We start from the raw sequence: 25,872 nt of genomic DNA, 5'->3' as shown, positions 1-25,872 counted from the left end.
CCTTGCTGTGGACCTGGGGTAGGTCACCCCCTGCCCAGCTAGCTCTGGAGGCCCCGCCCCACCCCTTCCAGCTTTGCACGTGGAAAGGTGGGGAAAGTGGCCCTCACACGGTGGGGAGCAAATCACTGGGCCATCAGGGTCCTGGGCCTCTGTCCCCCAGGCCTCCCATCCCCGGGCTTTAGGGCCTGCGTTCAGGTCCCAGCCGAACTAGAGTTCTTCAGCCCCTTCCGTATCTTTAAGACGGCAACCAGCAGGCCGAGGTGCACGCCTGAAAGAAACAAGCCCGCGCTTCCGGCACACTCCCGAGCCCCGCCCGTCAGACGTCCTGCGGAAGGGGGGGGGGGGAGCCGCGCTCGGGGGCGGGGCCAGGGCGGGGCCTCAGGCCTCGCGAGAGGGTGGGGTCACAGCTGAGCCAGGGCGCCAGGGGTGGAGCCATCCGGGGTAGGGCTCAGCCAGCGAGTGAAGTTCTGGTTCGGGGAGGGGGCGTGGTCACCCTCATTGGCTGTGCTTCTGGAGGGGCGTGTCTATCCGGGAGGACGCTGGGCGGGGCCACAGCGCTGGGCGGGCCCCGCCGCGTAGCGGGTGGCGTGGATACCGCGACACCGCGGCTCCTTTAAGTCCCGGGGCGCCACCCCCGCTGCCCCGCCTCCAGCCTGGGTCTAGCAGGCGGCGGGGTCGGGGCCGCGCTAGCCGCGATGGAGCTGCACATCCTGGAGCACCGGGTGCGGGTGCTGAGTATCGCCCGGCCCGGTCTCTGGCTCTACACCCACCCGCTCATCAAGCTGCTGCTCCTACCCTGCCGCAGCCGGTGCGCGCCCGGGTTGGGGGGCGCAGGTGGGGGCTGGGCTGGGGCTGGCGGACGAGGGTCGCCTCGGAGCGAGGGGGAGAGCGTGGGGAGGCACTCCCCACGCCGGCCGCCATCCGGCTTGGTCCTACCCTTCCTGGGACGCGCCTATCCGGCCCCCGTCCCGGGGCCAGTGCCGGCCGGCGCAAACAGCCCGGGGTGGGACCCGCTGCGCTCCGCAGGGGGCGAGGCGGGGGCCGCCCGCCACGGCCGTTGGCGGACGCCTCTCGTCAGGTTGGAGGAGGGCAAGGTCCGGTGCCCCTTGGGCTGGCGTCCCGGGGTGTCTGAGGCCCCCCTTCCCTGGCGTGAAGGGGCGGGGGAAGGTCTGGAGGAGGCTGAGAACTTCGCGATCCCAAGGCGCGGCCTACACCCCCATTGCTCAGTGGAGGAAACTGAGGCCGGGTGGGGGGGGGTCAGGAAGTCCACTGGCAGTGGGAGCAGAATCCGTTCTCCCTCTACCCCTCTGCTGGGGTTTCCTCCCCGGCTGAAGACCCTCCCTCACCCCTATCAGGTGCAAATTCTTCAGCCTGACGGAGACTCCGGAGGATTACACCCTCATGGTGGACGAAGAGGGCTTTGCAGGTGGGGTCACTTGTGCTCTCTGTCCAGGATCTCAAGTCCTGAGAAATCTTGGACCTTAAAGGATCTGAGTTCGAATCCACCACTCAGGGGCTGTGTGTCTTCCAGCAAATCTCTTCCCTTCTCTGGGCTGTGTCCAGTTATGTAAAATGGGTGTAGTTGGAGAGGGGGTGTCTAAACATGGTCTCTCATGAGGGCCTGAAAAAGTTAAGATCTATGCCGGGCTGAAGGTGTGAGAGAGGGGCAGTAAGCCTCAGGCCGGCACAGAGGCCCCCCCCCCCAACAGCTTCAGGCAAGAGTTGGGGGTTCCTGCAGCAGTTTTGACCTCCTAGACACTATTCCTCTTATCTCCTTCGAGTTGGTCAGCTCCTCCCCTGCTGGTCTGGGAACTCCTGGAGTCTGAGGGCTGGGGAAGGAATGCGGGAGCAGGCAGCCATCCCAGAGCAGGGTCCTGGGGGCCTCCTGGCTGTGCTTGGGCGAACAGCAGCCTCTCTGGCCCTTGTTCCTGCTCAGGACTGGACGCTAGCCCTGGTCCCTCCCTGGGCCCTGGGGCTGACATGTGGCTTCAACTCTTGGCTGTCCAGGCCCATCTGACAGGCCTGGAGGCTTCAGCCAGCCAGCTGGAGTTTGGTCTAGCCTTCAACTCCCAACTTCAGGCCTTAGTTTTCCCTGTTTGTATTGCTGGGAAGTCAGTCTGCAAAACAGAAAGCATCTCTGGCCAACATGATCTGCTGGCGCCTCCTGGGTGGTGTCAGGAGATCATGAACAGGCTCGAGGTGTAGATCCCATTTTACAAACAAGCTCAAATCACTGCCCCACATCAAGCAGCAAGTAAATGGCAAAGCTGGGATTTGAACCCAGTTCTGAGTCTGGATTTCTAATTTTATGGGAAAGGTTTAACCCCTATCGGACCAGCTCTTGAATCACTTCTTTTCTACATAGGGAATTTCAGAACCCTAGCCCTAGTCTCCAGCCCTGTCCCGTACCTTGCTAAGAACCTCCCAAGGCTCAACCAGGAAAAACTGAGGCTCAGAGAAAGGCAGGGCTACCCTTTCAGGCTCGGATCAGGCCCGTGCATCTCGCCCACAGAACTGCCCCCATCTGAGTTCCTGCAAGTAGCCGAGGCCACGTGGGCTGGTGATGAATGTGTCATCTCACAGCGGCACGGCAGTGCAGGCGGCTGGGGTCACCAAGATTGCCCGCTCCGTCATCGCACCCCTGGGCTGAGCACCGTGTGTCTGTGTTGATGTTGTCTACATATCAAACAGACTTCATCCTGGTGAGTGTCTGTAATTCTGGGGCAGGGCAGGGCGCTCAAGGATAATGGCGGGGGGGGGGGGGGGGGGGGAGGGGAGGGGACATATCATAATGTACAATCTTTCTGTGGCCCAGGTTCGAGAGCAGGACCTGTCAGTGGTAATTCATACCCTGGCTCGAGAGTTTTGATATCTACCGGGAAGTGGGTGGGGAGCCTGTGCCTGTGATCAGGGAAGATTCCAGCAATGGCTTTCCCCGTGCCCAGCATGGGTGAGGTCTGCCCCTTGACATGCCTTTGTTCTCCCCCGTGTGGGTGGGCCCATGGGTGTGGGAAGACAGGCACCCTTCCCTTATGAAGGGTGAGGGCTCCAGGAGAGCGAGCCCAGCTCTGCCCCTTGCCCTAAAGTTCTGCCCACTCCGGTCCTTCCCCCGACCAGCCACCAGAGGTCGCCCCAGCACCACAGATGCCTTTTGATCCGATGACCCTCTTACCTCCAACAGGGTCCAGCCCTACAGTGCACCCCATTCAGAGCCCGCAGAACCGCTTCTGTGTCCTCACGCTGGACCCCGAGACGCTGCCATCCATCGCCCACCATCCTCATCGATGTACTCTTCTACTCGCACAGGTGGGCTGAGTGTGCACCTGGTCTCTGTTTTTTTGGCTGGTCGTGGGGCCTGACCTCTGGGCCTGGGTGCTGTCCCTCAGCTCTTCAGCTCAAGGCTAGCGCTCTACCACTTGAGCCACAGCGCCACTTCCGGCTTTTTCCTTTTGCTTATGTGGTGCTGAGAATCGAACTCAGGGCCTCATGCATGCAAGGCAAGCGCTCTACCACTGAGCCACCTTCCCAGCTCTGGTCTCTGCTTTCACACCAGTGTTGCTAACTACCTTTGTCCTGTCCATCCAGCCTGCTGCTTCTGTGCTTGGCCTTGTTTCTCTGGGGTTCCTGAAAGCCAGAGAGAGCTGCCAGGGCCACCCATTCCAGTCCCTTCCCTGGGGTCTGTGGGCCGATGATTAGGAGATGGAACTTGCTGGGTACATGGCAGGGCCCTTGATTTGGGGCCTTCTTCAGTGCCCCCAGAGAGGCAGCCTCTGACGGTCTCGAGTCCAGCTCCATCCCATTTTTCGCCTTCTCCCTCATCGAGGGCTACATCTCCATCGTGATGGATGCCGAGACGCAGAAAAAGTATGTGACCTTTGACCCAAGAGGTGGATGGGAAGGGGGGGGGGCACAGACCCTAAACCAGCCCCCAGGGAGGGAGGGTACCAGGCTCTGCCATCAGCAGGCAGGTCAGCTAAAGGGTCCACCCGCAGATGGGGTCATGGGTGACCCTGCCACCCCCCTCCCCCCCCCCACACCTGTCCTCCAGGTTTCCCAGTGACCTCCTGCTGACCAGCTCATCCGGAGAGCTGTGGAGGATGGTGCGAATTGGTGGACATCCACTGGGCTTCGGTGAGAGCTACTCGTTTAGGGGAGGGGACCTTGGGTGCGGTGACCCCCGCCACCAGTGTGAGCTACATGGACCCTCCTGAACCCCCAGATGAATGTGGCATCGTGGCTCAGATTGCCGGACCCCTGGCTGCTGCTGACATCTCTGCCTACTACATCAGCACCTTCAACTTTGACCACGCCCTGGTGAGCACCACAGGCCTGGGGGCTGGGGAGAAGCCTGGAGGGAAACTGAGGCCCAGGGAAGTGAGGGAGCCACAGAGGCTGTCCCAGCCGGCCTGGATTCATTCCCTGACCTTCCCTCCCGCCCTTTCTCCCTGCCGCCTCCCCCCAGGTGCCCGAGGATGGCATCCGCAGCGTCATCCAAGTTCTTCAGCGAAGGCAGGAGGGTCTGGTATCGGAAGGTTCCTAGAGACCCCAGCAGGCGCCAGCGCCTCCTCTCCACCGGGCTTCCAGAGACTTCTCTGAGCTATTTTCTCAAGCTACGGAATGAGCCCTCTCCCCTACTCCTACAGCATGGCGGGGGGGTCCCCTCATTCCGCTTTCTGTATGTAAGCTGCGTGCAGGCACCAGCGCCCGGGGACCCAGGCCTGCTTTCCCAGGGGCCCTGGGCAGGTGCCCGCCCCCTCCCTGCTCTGCCCACGCAGGGGAACCTGGTGCTTGGGGCTTATGCCTCCAACCCGTCACTCCCCGTGGGCTTTTGGCATTTGCACAGTCCCTGCTCGAGGCCTGAGCCATCTCCCCCTCCCCCTGGGGCCAGCTGGCCCCCTGGGCGCGGCTGTCTTCCAGGTCTGGCCCTTGTCTCGCTGGCCAGGTGAGTTCTGACAGTGCCTTAAGGAAAGTATTTTTGCATCTCTCCTTTTGTTTTTTTAAACTGTTAATAAAAGACTTTATATTGACTAGATTGTTCTGTGTTCTTGGTTCTCCTCTGAGTTTCATTCTCAACCATGGCTCATCCTCTCTCTCCTTCCTTCCTTCCTTCCTTCCTTCCTTCCTTCCTTCCTTCCTTCCTTCCTTCCTTCCTTCCTTCCTTCCTTCCTCATGTGTTTTGGCTGCATTAGGGCTTGAACATAAGGCCTAGGCACTGTCCTGTAACTTTTCCATTCAAGGCTAGTACCTACCACAGCTCCACTTTTGTTTTTGGTGTGGTTTTTTTTTTTTTTGCTAGTTAATTGGAGATCAGAGTCTCATGGACTTTCCTGCCCGGTCTGGCTTTGAACTTCCATCCTCAGATCTCAGCTTCTTGAGCAGCTAGGATTACTGAGCCACTGACATTCAGCTTCCTTTTCTTTCACCAATGAGGGATTTGAACTCAGGACCTCACATTGGCTTGGCTTGCTTATTGATGGCAGGTGTTCTATCCCTGGAGCCATGCTTCCAGTTCTACTTTTTGCCAGTGAGTTGGAAGTAGATGCACAGACTTTTCTGCCCAGGCTGGTTTTGGACCAGGCCTCTGGATCTCAGTCTCCTGAGCAGCTGGGATGATAGGTGTGAGCTAGTCACACTCTGGGCCCTCTCCTTACCTCCACTCCCCTGAGCAGTACATGAACCACTGGCATGATTCAGATGAGGAACTGAAGTCCGAGGCGACATGACACATGGATCCCGCACAGGGCTGTCTGCTGCTCAAGTCTGGGTTCTTTTCTCCATTCCTATTGCTTCCAGAACAACCCAGAAAGTTGTGGGCATGGGCAGAGAGACACTCAGACCTTCCTGCCTAGAGTGTCCTTGACCTGGGTGTGGAGAAGCCGTCAAGAAGATCCCCGAGCACCTTTCTCCAGGTGTCCCTTGCTTACTTTTGGACCAAGCCTGAGTTCTTTGTTTTCTTTTTAGGCTCTTGTACTTGAACTCGGGTACTGTTGCGCTCGAGACTAGCAGGCTACCTCTAGAGTCACAGCAACCACTGCTGGCTTTCTGGGTGGTTCCTTGGACATAGGAGTCTCATAGACTTTCTTGTCCAGGCTGGCTTTGATCCATAATCCTCAGATCCTAGCCTCTTTGAGTAGCTAGGATTACAGGTGTGAGCCACCAGCATCTGGCCAAGTCTAAGTTCCAGCTGTCCCTTTGATGGGCCTTCCCAGAGCTCTGGTGGCCGGGCCTGGGCACTGGGCTTCTGCCCATGACTAGGACAACAACGCATGTCCTTGAAGGTACCCAGAGCTGGCTCTGTCCTACCATGCCCAAGTGGGCATAGGCTCCTCTGGGCCTAGATTTTTGTGCCATAATGGGCCACACACCCCTCAACAAGGCCTGGAACCCCCGTCAGCCCGTCAAGGGGGCCCCCCAGATGCCCTGGGGGGGTTATCAGGCAAGCTCAGCCCCGCCCCACCCAGGCTGGGGAAGGGAAGAAGGGCGTGACTTCTGCGTACTCCCTCCTCACTGTGGCTCCCCAGAAAAGCCAGAACAAGGGGCCTAGCCTCTGGCAGTGCGCCCGCTCTGGTCCTGGGGACCCCAGGGCTGGGGCCTTCCTTAGGCCGCTGATGACACCAGCTGAGAGCGCAGCCGTGGCCTGGTGAGTGAGCGGCAGAGGCCTGGGAAGGCCTCTTCCAGCCTCAGTTTCCCCAAGTGCCCAGAAATGTAGTAGCTGCCCCTTTAGAGACCCTAGATGGGAGAAGTTCCTTGGAGTCAGAAGTAGAAAGTTCTGAAGGGTTCTGATTCTGTTCCTGAGGGCCTGTGAGATGGGGACCCTAGAATGGGGCTGTCAGCCACATCTGGAGCGCTCCTGACCCTGGCTTGGGGTGTCTGTCTGTCTGTCTGTCTGTGAGTCACTGCTTTGGGTGTTTGTGTCACCCTGGTTCTCAGAGGGCCTCAGGCCACACCAGGCCCCTTAAACCAGGTCCCAACTGGCTGTGGGATTTGGGGGGTTACTAATGGCCGGGCCTGGGCGAGATGGCCACAGCATACCCCCAGGAGGCTGGTCTGACTCAGACCCAGGGGTGCATGGCAGCCTGCCCACCCACCTGTGTCCCTGCCTCGTGTCTGAGTGCGCCTGCGCACTGTAGGGCCTTCTGGGGTCCCAAATCGATCCACTGCGGGTGTGCGGAGGAGACCCAGCAGGGGTCGGAGAAATGGCTGAGGGAAGTCAGTGTCTCCAGGGGGCTCCGTTCACTCAGGCTGGGGCTCAGAGGCCTGCTGCCTCCTGCGGGGTGGGGACGGGGGCAGCATGGCCGGCCTAAGGGTGACTTCAGGCCAAGGATTGGGGACATGGGCCTCCCAGGAGCCTCCAAGCCTCCCACAGAGGCAGAGATGGAAGCCCAGGGACTTGATCTCATGATACAAATGGGGTGGGGCGGGGAGGGGGGGAGAGGAAAGTATGGCCCTGGGAGGGTGAAGAAGGGCCAGAGGGAAACCCAGCCACAGCCTGATTCTCTGCTTGCTCAGCCCCCTCCTCACACAGAGGAAGGAATTCCCACAGACAGGTGCAGCCCAGGCCTTCCCGACCCATTCTCCACCCCTGCCCCAGGGGGCCCTTGGGTCCTGTGCTAGCCCAAGTGGCTCCTTGATCCTCCATAGTGGTGAGAGAAGCAATGCCATGTGCCCTTTGGTGTTCCCAGGGGAAAGACCTCAGAAGCAGCAGCCTGGGGGAACGGAGTCCACCTGCAGCGGGCTGACCACAGGGTGAGTAGCAGGCCGCATTCATGCATGTATTTATTCAGGGTGGTCTTCCACCATCCTCATTTCACACAGGTGCAAATGAAGCCCAGAGAGGCTCAGTGGCTTCCTCAAGGTCACACAGCTGGACACAGGCAGACACCAGAATTCCCCAAAAAAGGTTCACCCTGGAGAGGAGATGGGGAGTCTCCCTGAGGTGTGTTGGGGGGGGGGAGCTGAACCCCGAGCGATAGCAAGGTTTTGCAAGATCCCTTTGTCATGGCAGCTGTGTGCGTTGGTGGCGGGGTGTCTGCTGCCGGTGGCAACGGGGGTGTGGGCAGGCACGCGAGGCCTGACCTGGGGCGGGCACAGGGCTGGGTGGGGATTGGGCAATGGCTGCGGTTTCTGTCTCACTTTCCCAGGCTTGCCCTGGGTTGGATGTCCGACACAAGGAGGCCCCCGGGGGGGGGGGGGGGGACGGTGCCCAGAAGGTTCTTCCCCGAGGGGACAGGGGATGCCGTGTAGGACACGCGTGCCCATGGGTGGGCGGTGCTGCAGGGCTGTGGTAGTAGTGTCCACACGGATGGAAGAGATGGATGTCAGTCAGCACCGGCTGTGGGCCTGCTTCTCTGTGTGTGTGTGTGTGTGTGTGTGTGTGTGTGTGTGTGTGTGTGTGTGTGCGTGCATGCACGCACGCTGCCAGTGGCTGGGCTGCATGTCTTTGATATGTACGTGTGTATGCATGCACACACACACACACACACACACACACACACACACACACATGGGCTGAGGTCAGTACTCTTCAAGGCCGAAGGTGGACTAGTAGGAAGCAGGGCTCCAGGAAGGGCCTGGGGCCTCTGACTCGTTCTTGACCCCTCTTGAACCCTTCCTTGTAGCCTGACTCACTGTCTCAGCCCTTTGGTTTTCCTGGGGTTTTGCTCTGTGCTTTGTTTTGATTTCATTTGGCACTGGGGATGAATGAACCCGGGGTCTTTCACGTGCTTGGTAGGCACTCTATCAATGAGCTACATATTCAGATCTTGCTGTATTGTTTTTAAGTCTGCCTTTCATTTTTAAAAATGTGAAGTAAAAGCTATATAATATAACATTTTAAAAAATGAGACGAGTCCCTCTTAGCTCAGGCTAGCCTCAAATTTTCAGTCCTGTCCCAGCCTCCTGAGCATTGGGATTATAGGTGTGCATTACCACATCTGGCTAAAAAATGGACTGATTTTAGTTGACTAATAGAAAAGTTTGAAAGCTGTGAGTTGGTTTCTCATCCCTGTAATCTTAGCTTCTTAGGAAGCTGAGATTTGAGGATCAAGGGATCAAAGCCATCCTGGGAAAGAAAAGTTCATGAGACTTTTTTTTGTTTTGGTCAGTCGTGGGGCCTAAACCCTGGGCCTGGGCGCTGTCCCTCAGCTCTTCAGCTCAACGCTAGCGCTCTACCGCTTGAGCCACAGCGCCACTTCCGGCTTTTTCTGTTTATGTGGTGCTGAGGAATCGAACCCAGGGCCTCATGCATGCGAGGCAAGCGCTCTACCACTGAGCCACCTTCCCAGACCCTCATGAGACTCTTATCTCCAATTAATCCCTCAAAAGCCAGAAGTGGAGCTGTGGCTTAAGTGGTAGAGTGCCAGCCTTGAACAAAAACCTGAAGCAGAGCCTGAGGCCTTGAGTTCAAGTTCCAGTACCCGGCTTAGTTTAGTTAGACTCAGGGACCTACGCTTACTAGGAAAGCACTCTACCACTTGAGCCACACAAAATTAATCATTTAAAACCATTGAATAATCCAGCAGTATTTAGCACGCTGACAATGTTGTACCACCCTCAACTCCACTGAGTGCCAAGGCATTACTCACTCATCACCTCAGAAGCAGACGTCATGTTCATCGGCCCTGCTCCTTTCGCTCTCACTTCCTGACTGGTCTGCGTTGACCTCTTTTGGATATTTCATTTACACAGACGCTTACAATCATCCAGCACATGGCTTCCACTTCTTGCATTTAGCATCATGTACTTGAAATGTGGTGGTAATATGGCAGTCTTCTTCAGGACTACATAATACTCCATTACATAGCTACTCTGTGTTTTGTTTATTCAGAATCTTTTGAAGGACCTTCAGTTCTGTCTTGTCCACCCTTTAGTGATTAAGCTCTGCCTTCTAGATGTGGAGATGCTTGACATTTTATGTAATGCCTTAGCCCTGCCTGCCAACCTGTCTTCCTTCCTTCCTTCCTTCCTTCCTTCCTTCCTTCCTTCCTTCCTTCCATCCTTCCTTCCTTCCTTCCCCTCCGTCCCCTCCTTCCTTCCCCTCCTTCCCTTCCTTCCTTCTTTTGGATCTAACTCCAACCCCCATATTTGGATCTAACCCCAACCCCCATATCCCATTGGATAGCTACTAGTAGGCCTTGTCATGGGGTGCTTCAATGACCTTCTCTCCAGTCTATCTGTCTGTCTGTCTCTCCCCTCTCCCTCTCTTTCTCTGTACAGGTCCTGGGGCTTGCACTCAGGGCCTGAGTGCCATTCCTGGGCTTTTTGGCTCAAGGCTAGCATTTACCACTTGAGCCACAGCTCAAGATGAGTTTCATGACCTTTCCTAATCAGGGTGTTTTTGAACTGTGATCTTCAAATCTCAGCCTCCTGAGTAGCTAGGATTACAGGTGTGAACCACTGGCACCTGGCTTATTCTTTCTCTCTCTCTCTCCCTCAAATAAATGCCCAGAGATTTTCCTGCAGCCTCTGAAAGAGGAGGAAAGTGCCTTTCCACAGCGTCTAGTCTGGTTCACGGCCTCAGGCTGGCAATTCATGGTGCAGCGCTCTCGTGTCCCAGCGCTGTGGGGATGCTGCCCCTCCCCCAATACTTTTCCAATGTCTTCCCCGCAAGGCAAAGTCTGATCCCAGCCACCTCTGCTGTCCATGCAGCCTGCATCCAGAGAAGGCCCAGGGTGGCTACTTCTTTCTCCCTCCTCCTTCTTCCCCTTCCCCTTCATCCTCAGCTTGTGCAGCAAGGGCTGCAGATCAAAGGGCCAGAAAACCAGCTCGGCCTGCCCCAAGGAGACCACAATTGTATCCCACCGACCTGAGACACACGGATGAGCTCTGGCTCTAGCTGGGACCAGGACTCAGGGGATGGCCTCACTGGCCCTGTTTGTGCTTCCTGCCCTGTGGGGCTTGAGGGGAGATGAGTAGACTGGCGATGCGCAAGCCATGGCTTGTCTGGCACCAGTGGCTCACACCTGCAACCCTAGCTCTTCAGGTGGCTGAGATCTGAGGATCATGGTTCGAAGCCAGCCTAAGCAGGAACAGCTGTAAGACTCATCTCCAGTTAACCAGCAAAAAAGCTGGAAGTGGAGTTGTGGCTCAAGCACTAGAGTTCTAGCCTTAAGCCAGAAAGCAAAGGGACAGCGTCCAGGAGGCCCTGAGTTCAAGTCCAGGACCACATAAAAACCCCCAGCTCTGTGGCTGAGGCGTGCTCTGGGCACCCCATGGCAGTCCCAGGGAAGGTTTTCACAATGTGCAGGTGCACTACCGCACCGGGGTACCAGGAAGGCCCCGCTGGGCCAGGCATCTCCCCTCCGGGATGGGGCGACAGAGGCGCCACCTCAGAAAGGGGTTTTCGGTGCACCTGAGCATGCGCAGGCGCGTGTGTGAGAAGCGCGCATGCGCGCCCGGCCTCCCTGCCCTACCTACTCCGCAGCCCTGGCCTGTTCCCTGGGTGGCTTGGAGACTTTGTGCAACGCCACTGTGATTTATTTATTATTTTGGCGGTGGTATTGGCATTTGAACTCAAAACCTCACACTTGCTAGGCAGCACTCTACCACTTGAACCATGCCCCCAGCCTTGTTTTTTAACTTTTTGGTTTTTTTTCAGATAGGGACTCATGCTTTGGCTCCGGCTAGTCTTATACTATGATCTTCCTAACTCTACTTCCTGCATAGATTGGATTACGACATGCATGACCAAGCTTAGATTCCTCCCTCTACCGCCCTCCCCCTAAGAAAAGGCAGGGCTGTCCCCTCCAGTGAAGACTAGACAGTTTCTTTGAGATCCCGTGCTGCCTGTGTGGAATTTGAGCCAAAGTAAATTCTTTACTAGGAAGCAGGAGAAATGCTTTAGTTTTCTCTTTTTTTTTTTTCAGTTAGTTTTCCTGGAAAGTGTTGCAATCTACATAGGGCGTGGAGGGGGGGGGCAGATTTCAAATTTGCTTATTAAAAAAAAGTCATCATAAATAAAAAAAGTCAGCATCTTTTGATTCGAGGCTGCCCAGAAATAAGATCCCGTGGCTCGGGTACATTGAAAATGGTAGAAATCAATTTCCTTGGCAAGCAAAACCGGGATAGCAAATGTAGAGGGGCTTGAAAGAAGCTACTGAGGCCTGTGGGCAACTTCTAGAACCCTGGAGCCGGGTGCGCAGATGTGGGTGCACATCTGGATCCTGCAGGCTAAGAACCTGAGGTTCCCACTTCCCCAAGACTTCTGCACGTAGCTACTTGTCTGTTTCAGGATTTTTTTGGACACCTACTATGTTCTGAGGCCTTTGATACCTTTCAGAAGGAGTGAGGAGCCATAATCACAATGCATGCGCCTTCTGGAATTTCGTTTTGTTGGGAGAAACAGCTCCCAGTGAAAATGTACACCTCTGAAATGCTGCACAGAGGCACAGCTGATACTCGGGGAGGGTGGGATGAGGATTAACATAGGATCTATTGTTTCTAATGTCCTAGACAACTATTGGTCTGATTTAAATAATCTGATGTTTTGCATGAGGCTCTGAGTTCGATTCCTAGCATCACATAAACAGAAAAAGCCGAAGTGGTGCTGTGGCTCAAGTGGTAGAACACTAGCCTTGAGCTAAGAGTGCAGGAAGAGTGCTTAGGCCCAGAGTTCAAGCCCCACGACGGACAAAAAAAAAAAATGATGTTTGAAACTAAGTGTATATTGTCATTGCTAGAAAACTCAGCATATAGGGGCTGGGAAGGTGGCTCCGTGGGAGAGTGCTTGCCTCACATGCATGGGTCCCTGAGTTTGATTCCTGAGCACCACATAACCAGAAAAAGCTGAAAGCGGTGCTGTGGCTCAAATGGTAAAGTGCTAGCCTTGAGCTGAAGAGCTTAAGGACAACGCCCAGGCCCAGAGTTCAAGCCCCACGACCAACCAAAAAAAAAAAAGAAAAGAAAACAGCATACAGCTCCACTCCTTTATGCCTTATATATTGATGGTACTGTGGATTAAACTCAGGGTCTTGTAGTAGTCAGAAAGATGCTCTTTGGAGCTGGGCGCCGGTGGTTCATTCCTGTAATCCTAGTTACTCAGGAGACTGAGATCTGAGGATCACAGTTCAAAGCCAGCCTGGGCAGGAAAATCCATGAGATTGTTATCTCCAATTAACTACCGGAAAACCAGAAGTAGTGCTATGGCTCCAGTGATGAAGCGCTCACCTTGAGCTGAAGAGCTGAAAGACAGCTCTCAGCCCAGAGTTCAGGCCCCACAACTGACCAAAAAAAAAAAAAATACCACTTGGGCCATGCTCCTGAACTTTTTTGTTGGTCATGGGGCCTGAACTCTGGGCCTGGGCGCTATCCCTGAGCTCTTTAGCTCAAGGTAAGGCTATACCACTTGAGCCACAGTGCCACTTCCAGTTTTCTAGTGGTTGCTTGGAGATAAGAGTCTCATGGACTTTCCTGCCCTGGCTGGTTTTGAACGGTGATCCTCAGATCTCAGCCTCCTAAGTAGCTAGGATTATAGGCATGGGCCACCAGCACCCATCTCCAACCTTTTTTGCTTTTGTTAATTCTACTCTTTTTTTTTTTGCCCTATTTGACCTGGGCTTGTGTGTGTGTGTGTGTGTGTGTGTGTGTGTGTATGCGTGCGCACGCACGCGCATGAGTGCCTGTCTGCCTGCCTGCCTTCCTGTCTGCCTGTCCTGGGGCCTGAACTCAGGGCGAGGGCACTGACTGTTAGCTCTTTTGCTCAAGGCTGGCACTCTACCACTTGAACCACATGTCTACTTGTGACATTTTGCTGGTTCAGTGGAGATAAGAGTCTCATGGACTTTTCCTGCCTGGGCTGGATTCAGATGGTGATCCTCAGATCTCAGCCTCCTGAGTAGCTAGAATGACAGCCATGAGCCACCAGAACCAGGCAGTATGCTCAACTTTTTATTGGTTGATATAAGGTCTTGCTAACTTTTTACCCAGGTTGCTATGGAACCACAATCCTCCTGATTGCTACTTCGTGGGTAGCTGGGATTACAGGTGTGAACCACTGTTCTCAACTTTGGGTTATTTTAATGTAGAACAGTATTTCAGCACTCAGGGCTACTAAGAGGCTCTATCAGGCCGGACAGGACAGTGAGAGCCACGGAGCAGAAGGAAATTCCTTCACACCTGTTCTCCATCCTCAATTGGTATGTAGGGCCCTGAAAGGGGATCAGTTACCCAATTTTATGTCCCCTGGGACCCATGGCTTGCTTGCTTGCTTCCTTCCTTCCTTCCTATCCTGGGACTTGAACTCAGGGCCTGGGCACTGTCCCTGAGCTCTTTTTCTCAAGACTAGCATTCTACCACTTTAAGCCCCAGCTCCACCTCCGGCTTTTCAGTGATTCATTGGAGATAAGAGTCTCCTGTACTTTCTTGCCCAAGCTGGCTTTGAACCATGATCCTCAGATCTTAGCCTCCTGAGTAGCTGGCATTACAGGTATGAGCCACTAGTACCCAGCAACACATGGTTGCTTGTATCTGTGGACAGGCCAGCTTCCAGAAGGATTCTGTGGCAGATTGTGGGCCCTGGGTCTCCCCAGCCCAGAGTGACCCCGCTGACCTGCTAGATCCTTGTTCACTCTAGGGTTTATGTAACATAGCCTTTCTCAACCACCCAATGCCACCCAATGACATAAGCAAATGTGAGCCTCTTTCTGTCCCGGGAGCCTCTAGAACATGTTTACCAAACACATCCTGGGCACCTTAACTCCATTCCTTTTGTTTTGTTTTGTTTTGTCAGTTGTGGGGCTTGAACTCAGGGTCTGGGGGCTGTCCCTGAACTCTCTTTGCTCAAGGCTAAAGTTCTACTTCTTTGAGCCACAGTGCTACTTCTGGTTTTCTGGTAGTTCACTGGAGATAAGAGTCTCATGGACTTTCCTGCCCAGGCTGGCTTCAAACTGTGATCCTCAGATCTCAGCCTCCTGAGTAGCTAGGATGACAGGGGTAAGCTACCAGTACCTGGCTTAACTCAACCATTAATGATCATTTGAATGTCTTTTCACTTTTGAGGAAAAGGCTACTTAAATCCTCTGTTCATTTTAAAACTATTTTTCTTTTCTTGTTGTTAAATTGATTTTTTACTTTATTTACTTATGTTCAGTTTTGTTTTTGCTTTTGGTGTGTGTGTGTGTGTGTGTGTGTGTGTGTGTGTGTGTGTGTGCTGCCCTGAACTTAGGGCCTAGGTGCTATCCCTTAGCTTTATAACCTTTTTTTTTTTTTTTGGTTGGTCATAGGGCTTGAACTCTGGGTCTGGGCACTGTCCTTCGGCTCTTCAGCTCAAGGCTAGTGCTCTACCGCTTGAGCCACAGGACCACTTCCAGCTTTTTCTATTTATGTGGTGCTGAGGAATCAAACTCAGGGTTTCATGCATGCCAGGCAAGCGCTCTACCACTGAGCCACCTTCCCAGCCTCCCTTAGCTTTTTGAGCTCAAGGCTGGTTTTCTACCATTTGAACTACAGCTCCACTTTTTTTTTTTTGCTAGTTAATTGAAGGAAAGAGTCTCAAGGACTTCCCTGCTTTGAACCTCAATCCTCAGATCTCAGCTTTTTATTATTATTATTGTGAAAATACCATACAGAGGGGTTACAATTACATGGCCAACGTAATGAGTGCATTTCTTTTCTTTTTTTTTTGTTGGTCATGGGGCTTGAACTCTGGGCTTGGGCGCTGTCTCTGCGCTCTTCAGCTCAAGGCAAGTGCTCTACCGCTTGAGCTACAGCACCACTTCCAGTTTTCTAGTGTTTTATTGGATATAAGAGTCTCACAGACTTTCCTGCCCGGGCTGGCCTTGAACCGCAATCCTTAGATCTCAGCTTCCTGAGTAGCTAGGATTACAGGCGTGAGCCACCAGTGCCCGGCATGAGTGCATTTCTTTCTTTCTTTCTTTTTTTTTGGGTCCGGTCGTGGGGCCTGAACTCTGGGCCTGGGTGCTGTCCCTCAGCTCTTCAGCTCAAGGCTAGCGCTCTACCACTTGAGCCACAGCGCCACTTCCGGCTTTTTTCTTTTTGCTTATGTGGTGCTGAGGAATCGAACCCAGGGCCTCAGGCATGCAAGGCAAGTGCTCTACCACTGAGCCACCTTCCCAGCCCCATGAGTGCATTTCTTATCAAGCATTGTTGCCTCCTCCTTTGTTTCCCCTTCCCATCCTTTCCCGTCTCCCCCCCTCGCTGCCCCGCCCAGCCAAAGTTGTAAAGTTCATTTTTGATAGAACATCTTGTACATCTCATTGTTGCAATGGGTCCACCTGTATCCCTATTTAAACAATTTGTTTTTCCCCTTCCCCTCCACAAATTTTACCAACATCAAATACAGTGAAAACAGGGGTTATACCGTGGGGGAGAGATCTCAGCTTTTTGAGTAGCATTCGGCTGTTTTTGTGTTTGGACACAGGCTCTGGCGAGGTAGCCCAGGCTGGCCTGAAACGCTGCCCCTGACTCCCAAATGTGCCAGACCATCAGAGACCACCATGCCAAGCTCATGGCATTGCATTTTTCTGAGGGGAAAAAAACGGAAGCTCAGAAAGAGGCTCTGACCAAGCCAAGAACCCTGGGCTCAGAAGCAATGAGACCAGAACCAAAATGGGTTCCTCCGGGCAGCAGGCCGTTCTAGAACGCGTCCTTGTATTCGAAGGGGTAGGACCCTCACAGCCAGAGCGGGACAAAGAGGCTGAGACACAGCAGTTCTGAGGAAACAAGCCGATCTTCTCTTCCTCTCCAAATCACGCGGCCCTGACTGACGTGACCCAGGAAGAGGGGACAGCCCAGGGCCTGTGGTTGGGGATCCTATTTATACCGGCTGTTGCAAGCCTTTCCTGCTGGGACAGGGACGTCACTGAGCACTGACCTCACCAGAAATGCTGACGCATCTTCCTTCACGCTCCTTCCAGATGGTTGGTCTGTCTGGAGGCCAGCCTCCATGCCTCCAGGCCACTCCCTGTCCTCCTGTGTGGTATCCAGCTCTGGACCCTCCTCTGGGGTCTCCATTATATGGAGCCCCACATCTCTACCTCCTTCTGCAAGTTATTATGGGCTGGATGCATCCTATCTCCTATATCATCCAACTCCTACCTCACAGTATCTCAGATATGGCTGCCTTTGAGACAAGATCTTGAAAGAAGGTTAAATGAGATCATAGGTAGGCCTCCATCCAGTATGACCCATAGCTTTACAAGCAGAGATTAGGAGCCAGGTGTTGGGGGCTTACACTTGTGATCCTAGCTATGTGGGATGCTGAGATTAGGAGGATCAAGTTTCTAGGCCAGCCTGGGGTGGGGGGAATTATCCTGAGATGCCAACTCAACCAATATGAAGCTGAGTGTAGTGGTACACACCTTTCATTCCCAGCTTCTTGGGAAACATAAATAGGAGGATCATGGTCCATACTGGACAGAGAAGAAATTTTTAAAAAAAGGACTAGTGGAGTGGTTCAAGTGGTAGAGTTGTTTGCTTAGCAAAGTGCTAAGTTCAAATCTCACAACAGAAAGAAAGAAAAAGAAAGCGAGAGAAAGAGAAAAAAAAAGGAAGGAAGGAAGGAAGAAAGAAAAGAAAAAGCCGAGTGTCAGTGGCTCACGCCTGTAATCCTAGCTACTCAAGAGGTTGAGATCTGAGGATGGCAGTTCAAAGCCAGCCTGGGCAGGAAAGTCCACGAGACTCTTATCTCCAATAAACCAGTAGAAAACCGGAAGTGGCACTGTGGCTTAAGTGGTAGAGCGCTCTGAGCTGAAGAACACAGGGACAGTGCCCAGGCCCAGAGTTCAGGCCCCAGGACTGACCAAAAAGAAAGAAAGAAAGGAAAGAGAGACAGAGAGAAAGAGAGAAAGGAGAGAGAGAGAGAAGCAAGCCAGGCGCTGATGACTCACTCCTATAATCCCAGCTACTCAGGAGGCTAAGACCTGAGAATCACAGTTCAAAGTCAGCCAGGGAAAGAAACTTCTTGAGACTTTTATGTCCAATTAACCACACACACACATACACACACACACACACACACACACACACACACACACAAAGCCAGAAGTGGAGCTGTGGCCTAAATGGTAGAGCACCAACCTTGAGCAAACAAAACAAAACAAAACCAAGAAAAACAAGTCAGGCCCTGAGTTCAAGCCCCAGGACTCACACACACATACACACACACACACACACACAGAAAGAGAAATATTCAGACACAGATAAACATATAGACCGACAATAACAGCCAGCCAATAACACGCCAGAAGGAACCAACCTCAGGTGCCTTGGTGCCAGATTGTCAGCTCCCCAGCCAGGGATATTCTTTTCCACTGTTGAAGCCATGCAGACTCTTGGCGCAGGGTCCCAGGGCCACGCCCACTCCAGACCACGCCCACTCCAGGCCACGCCCACACCCTGGTCTCAGAGCCAGAAGGTTCAACCCATGGCTGATGGAAAGTGTTCTTAGTCCCCTGAGGGAGCTCTCTGCCTGGATAGTTTCCTAAACGTTAGGGTTTTACAATGGTTTCCGTAACATTTGCATTGTATTAGGAATTATAAAAAAAAAATCTAGAGATGATTTAAAAATCTACTGGACAGGATTTTGGTGTCTTTTGGGGATGCTGCATCTCATTCCATGTGAGCACCAACTGCTTACCAGCAAACACACACACATGGTTCTTGACTTTGGTGACCTTGTTCCTTGTCCCCGGGATAGCACCCCTATCCCCCTCCCAAGCACATTATCCCAAGCTTCCACCCAATCCTTTTTATTGTTATTACTATTGTTGTTATTTTGCAGGTCCTGGGACTTGAACATGGGTGCTGTCTCTGATCTCCTTTTTGCTCAAGGCTAGCCCTCTACCATGTGAGCCACAGTGCCATTTTGGCTTTTTTTGTTGTTCATTGGAGATAAGAGTCTCACGGAGGGCTGGGAAGGTGGCTCAGTGGTGGAGCGCTTGCCTTGCATGCCTAAGGCCCTGGGTTCGATTCCTCAGCACCACATAAGCAAAAAGAAAAAAGCCGGAAGTGGCGCTGTGGCTCAAGTGGTAGAGCGCTAGCCTTGAGCTGAAGAGCTGAGGGACAGGGCCCAGGCCAAGAGTTCAGGCCCCACGACCGACCGGACCCAAAATAAATAAATAAATAAAGAGTCTCATGGACTTTCCTGCCCAGGCTGGCTTTAAATAATGATCCTCAGTTCTCAGCCTCCCGAGTAGCTAAGATTACAGGTGTGAGCCACTGGTGCCTGGCTATTATTTTTACTTACTTACTTAATTGTCTTTTGATGCCAGGCCTGGGGCTTGAACTCAGGGCCTGAGCTTTATTCTTGAGCTTATTTTGCTCAAGGCTAGTGCCCAACTACTTGAGCCACAGCACCACTTCCAGCTATTCTGGTAATTTATTGGAGATAAGTCTTACGGGCTTTCTTGCCCAGGCTGGCTTTGAACTTACAATCCTCAGATTACAGATCTCAGACCCTCCTGAGTAGGTAGGATTACAGCTATGAGCCACAGGCGCCTAGCTCTTTTTATTATATTTTGAGACAGGGTCTTGCTGTGTAGCCCAGAGTGACCTAGAATGCTCTATCCTGTTTCTACCATCTGAATAACTGGGATTACAGTCATACACCACCTAGTCTGGCCTTTAGTTCTTTCAGGAGTCTTCAGGGTGGCCTCAGGCTGGGTAGGCTCACTTCTCTGCCCTCCAGAGGTGTCATTAAACAGGGGAGGAGGAGAGGAGCGTGTGGGGGTCAGTCATGGGGAGAGGTTGGGGGCGAGGACCTCTCTAGCCAGCTCCAGCTCAGGTCTTGAGTAGCCCCTGGGCTTCTTGGAGCTTCTGTAAACCAAGGGAGCTCCCTCCCCAGGGCTGCTGTGTAAAATGCAGGCAGCTCCTGGTTTGGCCAGGGTCCTGGGAAGCAGCATTGCTGGGATGGGGGGGCGGGGGGAGGGGGAGGGCAGCGGATGAGGAATTCCGAGGAAGGAAGCCACCATCTCAGGCTGTGGATCCAGAACTGGCCCAGGAGGGTGGCGAGGTGGGGGCGAGGAGGCCTGCAGGGCCGGCGCTGGGGAGCCGCAGGTGTAGCAGAGCAGCTGCTAGGGTGAGCTTGCCAGTTTTTAGGTCTGCCTGGCACCAAGTATGACCAGATCCAGTTGGTTGAATGAGCATCAGAGCTGTCAGACACCGAGAGAGCGGGTGGGAGTGGCCTTGATGGCTTCTCCGCCCTTCATAGTTGAGACTCCGGGTTTGGGGTTTGGGGGGGGTGGTGCTTAGAGCTTCTTCTCCCCCTGGATCAACACAGCCCCCCCCCCCCCAGGCAAGTCTTAGGGGCCCTGCATTGGCACCCCCCCCTTCTGCTGAAGGTCCTCTTTCTGGGCCTGCTAGACTTGCTAATGGAGACCTGAACCAATCCTTGAATTTTCTGGTCTAGCCTTATCCCTGGGCCTCAGTTTCCCCCCACAGTGAAGCAACAGGGTGACACTACCTCCAGGACTTTGGCTCTTTCTGGCTCCTGTGTCTTCAAGAAACCCAGGGACCAACCCACGATCGCTATCTTTCAGAGAAAGTGAAACCCGGGCTCCAACCGCCGTGGCAGCCCCCACCCCTCGGCTTCCCCTTCCGATCTCACGAGCTTCCCCCATCCTGTCCCCCGAAAACTAGTACTTGGAATTAAGAGTTTCATCTCCTTTTTTAAAATTTTGTCCTTTTATGCCCATGTTTGGGCAGTGGCCCGGGAAAGGTGGACCTGGCCACACTTTTCTGCTGTCCATGTTGCAAGGCACAGGTTGAATGACTTGCCTCAGGTCACACAACACATCAGAAGGCCTGGTTTTCTCTTTCTCTTCTTCTGAATGGCCAGTTCTTCCCCCAAGACCACCCCCCCCCCACCCTCCCCAGGCTGCAGAGAAGAGGCCTGGCTGTGGGCAGTGGACTTAGTATGGGAAAATTTGGTAGGGGATGTCATACTGGAGATGTAATTACTAAGGCTAGAGCCACAATCTCGGGGCTACCAGGCTGGCTCTGGCTCTGTGCCCAGAGCCTAGTGGTTTCTGCTTACAGATGTCCCAACAACCCCAGTGGGAGGGCGGGAAGGGCATTCAACAAGGAAGATGGCTCGCCCCTTTTCTGCCCCCAAAACTTGGTGCTGTGTAAGGCCAATGGACAAGATTGGCAGGGGGTGGGGGGAGGGGGGGAGGAATCCAACGATCCGGGATTGCAAGCTGTCCCTCCTACCCTGGACCAGACCCCTGGAGATGGCACGGACGCTCTTGCTGCCAAGAGAGCTGAGGCTATATTCTACATCACTCATTCTTGGGCGTGGGGTTGCCCTCGAAGAATGAATTCGAAGAAAACAGGAGGGGGAGCAGGCACGTCGTGATGCCCAGCGCCCATTGGCCATGATGAAAACTTTGGTTTTTGGGGTTATGTTCCCAGAAGGCCTGCCCTCCCCCTCCCCCTCCCCCTCCCCACCCACCTCACGAGGTGTTGGCCAATCGCCCCGGGCCCGGGCATAAAGTGGCTGCCAGCCCACAGGGTTCCACGCTGGGAGGTGTTACCCCCAAAGGCGCGGGCCACAGTACGGGCACCCAGCTATGCGGGCGCAGATCACCCAGAGAATACTGCTCTGTAAGTACTTCCTTCCTCCTGCCAGCACCTCCTGGCTGTGCCCGGGCACAGCTGTACCAGCTGGTGAGGAGCAGGGGCGGCACCCTTTGCCTCTTAGACCCAGGCAGGCTTGGCACCAGGTGTTGGAGACAGGAGAGGCCAGGAAGTCAGGCAGAGGCAGGAAAGTGGAAATCGAGACAATTTGGGGGTCTGGGGTGGGAGGTAAGAGGATGAAAAGGGAAGAAGCTGGGAATAAGGAGGCAGGCAGAAGGGGCCATACCTTCTGGAAAGTACCAGAAGTCAGTAAGGGTGTGTGTGGTGGGGGGGGGGGGAATGGAGTAAGGTGGGTTTAGAGGGGGCCTCCTTTTCTTCCTCCTCCTAGCCCCAATTTTATCTTCAGGATCTGGAAGGAACAGAAAGTCAAGTCAGGCCTCAGGGGACCCCCTGGGAACTCCCACAATGGTCTCCCGGCACAAGGAGCCACACCCACGGGGGGGGGGTGTGACAGGCACACACACACACACACACACACACACACACACACACACACACACACGGCCTGTGACAGTGTCCAGGGCCTTGGCGCTCACCTGCTGGAGGAGCTGCACCTGCACCCCAGGCCCCATCAGGGCAGGTATTACCCAGAGGCTCGCGTGGCCCTGCTTGGTACACCTCTGTGGACCAGAGGCCCTGTTCCGCACAGGCCGTGGGCTGCCACCACTGACACCTGTGAGGTGGGCCAAGGTGACCATCTTGTGGTGGCCGTCCCCCGGGGTGCTTGGCCCCAGATCAACTGGGCAGCTGGTCCTCTCAGCACGGCGGCTGGCTGATAGGAAGGGGTGGATGGTGTCATTGCCTTCCGGGCCATTGCGCCACGGGGGGAGGGGGGGGGAAGGCTTCCGACCACGTGGCTGCCCGTGCCTATGGGGGTGGGGGCAATGAGCTGGAACTGCCACCACCACCACCACCCCCCCTTTGCTACTTTCTCAGGGGTTCACAGCATTTCTGGAGGGAGAAGAGGAAAGCGTGAGAAGCTGGGTGCCCTGGGCAGAACTTAGTGTATCTATCAGTGAAATGGGCTAAGGCACTGGACAGTGGGCCTCACGTGGCCCCCTTGGATGGAGAGGCGGGCTCTCATCAGAATGCAGAGCTCGGGGTACCCTCCCCCCCCTGTGGTTCTGACCTGACCCATCCCTGTCCGTTCTACAGAGAGGTCCAGGGTCTCTGGGCAGGCAACCAGCACGGTAGAAAAGTCAGGACAGTGGTAGATGAGTCAGTCTGGGCCACGCTTGAGCTCTAGCTGATGAGGGGGGACCCTGAAGCCACCATCCTGGTACCTCTCTGCCCCACGATGGTCGCAGCCAGAGGAGGCGGTGTGGCGTGTGTCCAGCCCGTGTCCCTGGGTGCGCGCACACAGCAGTGCCCTGCTTCTGCTGGGGGTGGGCGGGGGTGCACTCTCCCAGGACCTCATGAACCTCCACCCTGGGATCCTCACTGCTGATCAGGTGACCCTGCCCCTCTGTGCCCCAGGTCTGGCCCTCGGGGTCCTGCTGCTGAGGGCCGCTGCGGCCATGCGTGGCTGTCCCAGCTCCATCCCGCACCTCCTCCTCCAGCTCCAGAATCTGCTCAATGCCACCGCCGCCAGCGACACCCTCCTGGAACCCTATGTGAGTGCCTGACCCCTGTGGAGGGCTGTGGGGCTCAGCCAGAGAGGAGGTGGCAGATGGGGAAACTGAGTCTGAGTTATCCCAACCAAAGCCCTGAGGGAATTTCCAGACTCCATCCCTCCCTTCTGGGCTCATCTGCTGGCCTAGAGACACCTGGATACAGCCAGGAACAAAACAGTCCAGCGTTCTGGAAGCCCCGTTCCATTCTGCAGGCACACCCTCATTCCTGTACCCCCAACCCATGCAGCCATCCTCAAATCCCTCCCTCCCCACCCACTGCACCCTGACATCCCATAACCTCAGGGTTCTTGGCCTCCCCAGGGGGCCTCAGTTTCCCCATCTGCCCTTAGGGCTGATCAGATAGGGATGTATATTCATCCACGGGCAGGGAAGAGTAAGGGGGATCGTTCATGTGAACCCCCTGATTGCCCTGTTCCTCCCCACCCTGCAGATCCAGCACCAAGGCCTGGACCCGTCCTCCCTCAGGGAACTGTGCCGGGAGTGTCGCGGGGTCTTCCCGAGTGAGGCCGGCCTGCGGGCGCTCAGCAAGGCCAGCTTCCTGAGGACCGTCTACGCCACCCTGGGCCGCATCCTGCACGGCCTGGACGCCCTGCGCCCGCAGTTTTCAGAGACCAAGGATGCCCCGAAGCTGCAGGCCGCCAGGTGGACCGTCCTCGGCCTCCGGAACAACCTCCACTGTGTGGCCTGGCTGCTCAACAGCTCCCTGCAGACGCCCGAGCCCACGCGGGCAGACACGGGCATGTGGGGGTCTCCAACCCCCAGCCCACGCCTCTTTCAAGCCAAGCTGGACGGCTGCAAGTTCCTGTGTGGTTACCACGGCTTCATGCGGGCTGTGGGGACGATCTTCAGGGAATGGGGGGAGAGCCCCCGCCGCAGCCGGAGACACAGCCCCCACCGAGGCCACCTGCACAAAGCCACCCGCAGGACCACGCTCCGGAGCCCGTGGCCCCGGTAGCTGGACATGCATAGTGGACATGACATGCATAGGGCAGGATTCTGTTCCTCACCCCCCTCACCCCCATTTCCACATCTCTTCCCCAACTGCAGAGGTGAACTTTAAGGGGAAAAACGCCTAGGGTGAGGGGACAAGAGTTAGACTATTGGAGGTCCCCCATTTTTAGTGGGGTGGCTGGTCAGGCCACGAGGGCGCGACTTTCCATTGATTCAGGGGTCTGATGACACAAGCTGACTCATGGCTGGGCGGATGGGAGCCCCCCTTTCTCCCCGGCTGCCCGCCCCCCCGCCCTGCCTCTCATGACTGGCACACTTATCCCAGACTTCCTTCTTTCCGTGGTGGTGAGGTTGGGAGGGGGAGGCCAGGGCCTGAGCTGGCCTCCTACATCGCTGCTCAGGCCAGACACCTAGCTGTCTGGGTGACTTCACCTTAGGCACTGGTGACAGGATCCCGGGGAAGGGGGGGAACCGAGGGAGGAGCGTCTAGAAGGATCTGGGTATGGAGCTCATGCTCCAGCTCAGTTCCTACTTGCTGTGTGACCCTAGGCAGGTCTCTTTACCTCCCTGGTTTTCTCTGGGAAGCGTGGGGGTTGGAGGATGATGTGAGATGCCTCACCCTCTCTGTCTGGGATATAGGGACATGGTGCAAAGGAACAAGGGAAGGGTGCAAACCGAATCCCCACCCCCCCACCCCCAGTCCTCCACTGCAGCTGCGCCCCCTGGTGGCGAGACATGGGATTTCCCCCCATGCTGAGATGGTGTGAAACTGCTGGGCAGATTCCTTGGAGACACAAGACTAATTTATTGTTTTTATTTTTTAATATCAGTTTTAATCGGTTTCATATTTATAAGGCTTATTTATGATGTGTATTTAATGGTAATATTTTGCTAACATGTATTTAAACATTTTCCTCGTTTCTAAAGCCACTGTCTACCTGTTGCTTTTTTTTCTGGGGAGGAGTGGGAAGGGGGAGTTTGGGGGCTCAGGATTCCTGGGGGAAGGGTCTTTAGGTGGTTAGAAATGTCCACATCCTGGGCTTTGGTGGAGAAGTCACGTGTCACTCAGCTGTGGTGCCAGCCTGAGGCCACTCCTCCTCAGTTACGTGCTCCATTGGTTTGTTTTTGTGTCAGTCCTGGGGCTTGAACTCAGGCCCTAAGCACTGTCCCTGAGGGTTTTTTTTTTCTCCCTCAAGGCTGGAGCTCTATTCCTTGAACCACAGCTCCACTTCTGCCTTTTTTTGGTGGGTAGTTGGAGATAAGAGTCTCGTGGACTTTCCTGCCTGGGCTGGCTTTGAATGGTGATCCTCAGCTCTCAGCCTCCTGAGTAGCTAGGGTTACAGGCGTGAGCCATCTGGGCCTGGCTGTTACATGCTTTATGGCAGAGCCCTGGGCCTCCCTTGAGACAGTAGGGAGGTGGGGGTGGCAGGGCTACTGTGGGGGTGTCTACTAACGGGAGTGGTGGCTGTGGTATGTGTATTGTCCATGCTGGTGAGTGTGTGTTTTTCTTCAAGCTCAAAGCCTGGGTGTTGTGTTTATAAGGATGTGTGTGTGTTTATGTGTGTGAGAGTGTGTGTGTCTGTGTGCATGTGAGTCATGTAGATGTGCACTACTATGCAATGTGCTCATGGATCCTTTTGGGGGACAGGGACATCTGTGTCTGGAGCTGGCACCCCAAGCATTGCAAGAGGGTGGG

The 25,872-nt window shown here is 54.8% G+C and overlaps 2 protein-coding genes and 1 non-coding gene across 3 annotated transcripts; 2 read left to right on the top strand and 1 right to left on the bottom strand.

Moving 5' to 3' along the window:
• Nucleotides 1-582: 582 nt before the first annotated feature.
• Nucleotides 583-5,027, top strand: Castor1 (cytosolic arginine sensor for mTORC1 subunit 1). Its single transcript, XM_042667717.1, is given in 13 exon segments — nucleotides 583-808; nucleotides 1,356-1,426; nucleotides 2,513-2,556; nucleotides 2,558-2,644; nucleotides 2,646-2,702; nucleotides 2,816-2,863; nucleotides 2,865-2,950; nucleotides 3,189-3,270; nucleotides 3,272-3,306; nucleotides 3,751-3,864; nucleotides 4,049-4,131; nucleotides 4,220-4,314; nucleotides 4,463-5,027. Coding segments are annotated over 13 exon segments (993 nt in total). The 5' UTR covers nucleotides 583-695; the 3' UTR covers nucleotides 4,541-5,027.
• Nucleotides 3,459-3,522, bottom strand: Trnaa-ugc. The gene has a single exon. It is a non-coding gene; the product is annotated as a tRNA-Ala (tRNA).
• Nucleotides 5,028-23,166: 18,139 nt separating the features above from the next.
• On the top strand, nucleotides 23,167-25,060 carry Osm (oncostatin M). The gene is made up of 3 exons (XM_042667665.1): nucleotides 23,167-23,204; nucleotides 23,417-23,432; nucleotides 23,656-25,060. The coding sequence occupies exons 1-3, from the start codon at nucleotides 23,167-23,169 to the stop codon at nucleotides 24,178-24,180; spliced, it is 579 nt and encodes a 192-aa protein (XP_042523599.1). The 3' UTR covers nucleotides 24,181-25,060.
• Nucleotides 25,061-25,872: the final 812 nt, after the last annotated feature.

The sequence above is a fragment of the Dipodomys spectabilis genome, unplaced genomic scaffold, assembly GCF_019054845.1.
Source record: "Dipodomys spectabilis isolate Male_0828 unplaced genomic scaffold, ASM1905484v1 ptg000416l, whole genome shotgun sequence".
NCBI classification, from domain to species: domain Eukaryota; kingdom Metazoa; phylum Chordata; class Mammalia; order Rodentia; family Heteromyidae; genus Dipodomys; species Dipodomys spectabilis.
This window is presented reverse-complemented; position numbering and strand designations above follow the sequence as displayed.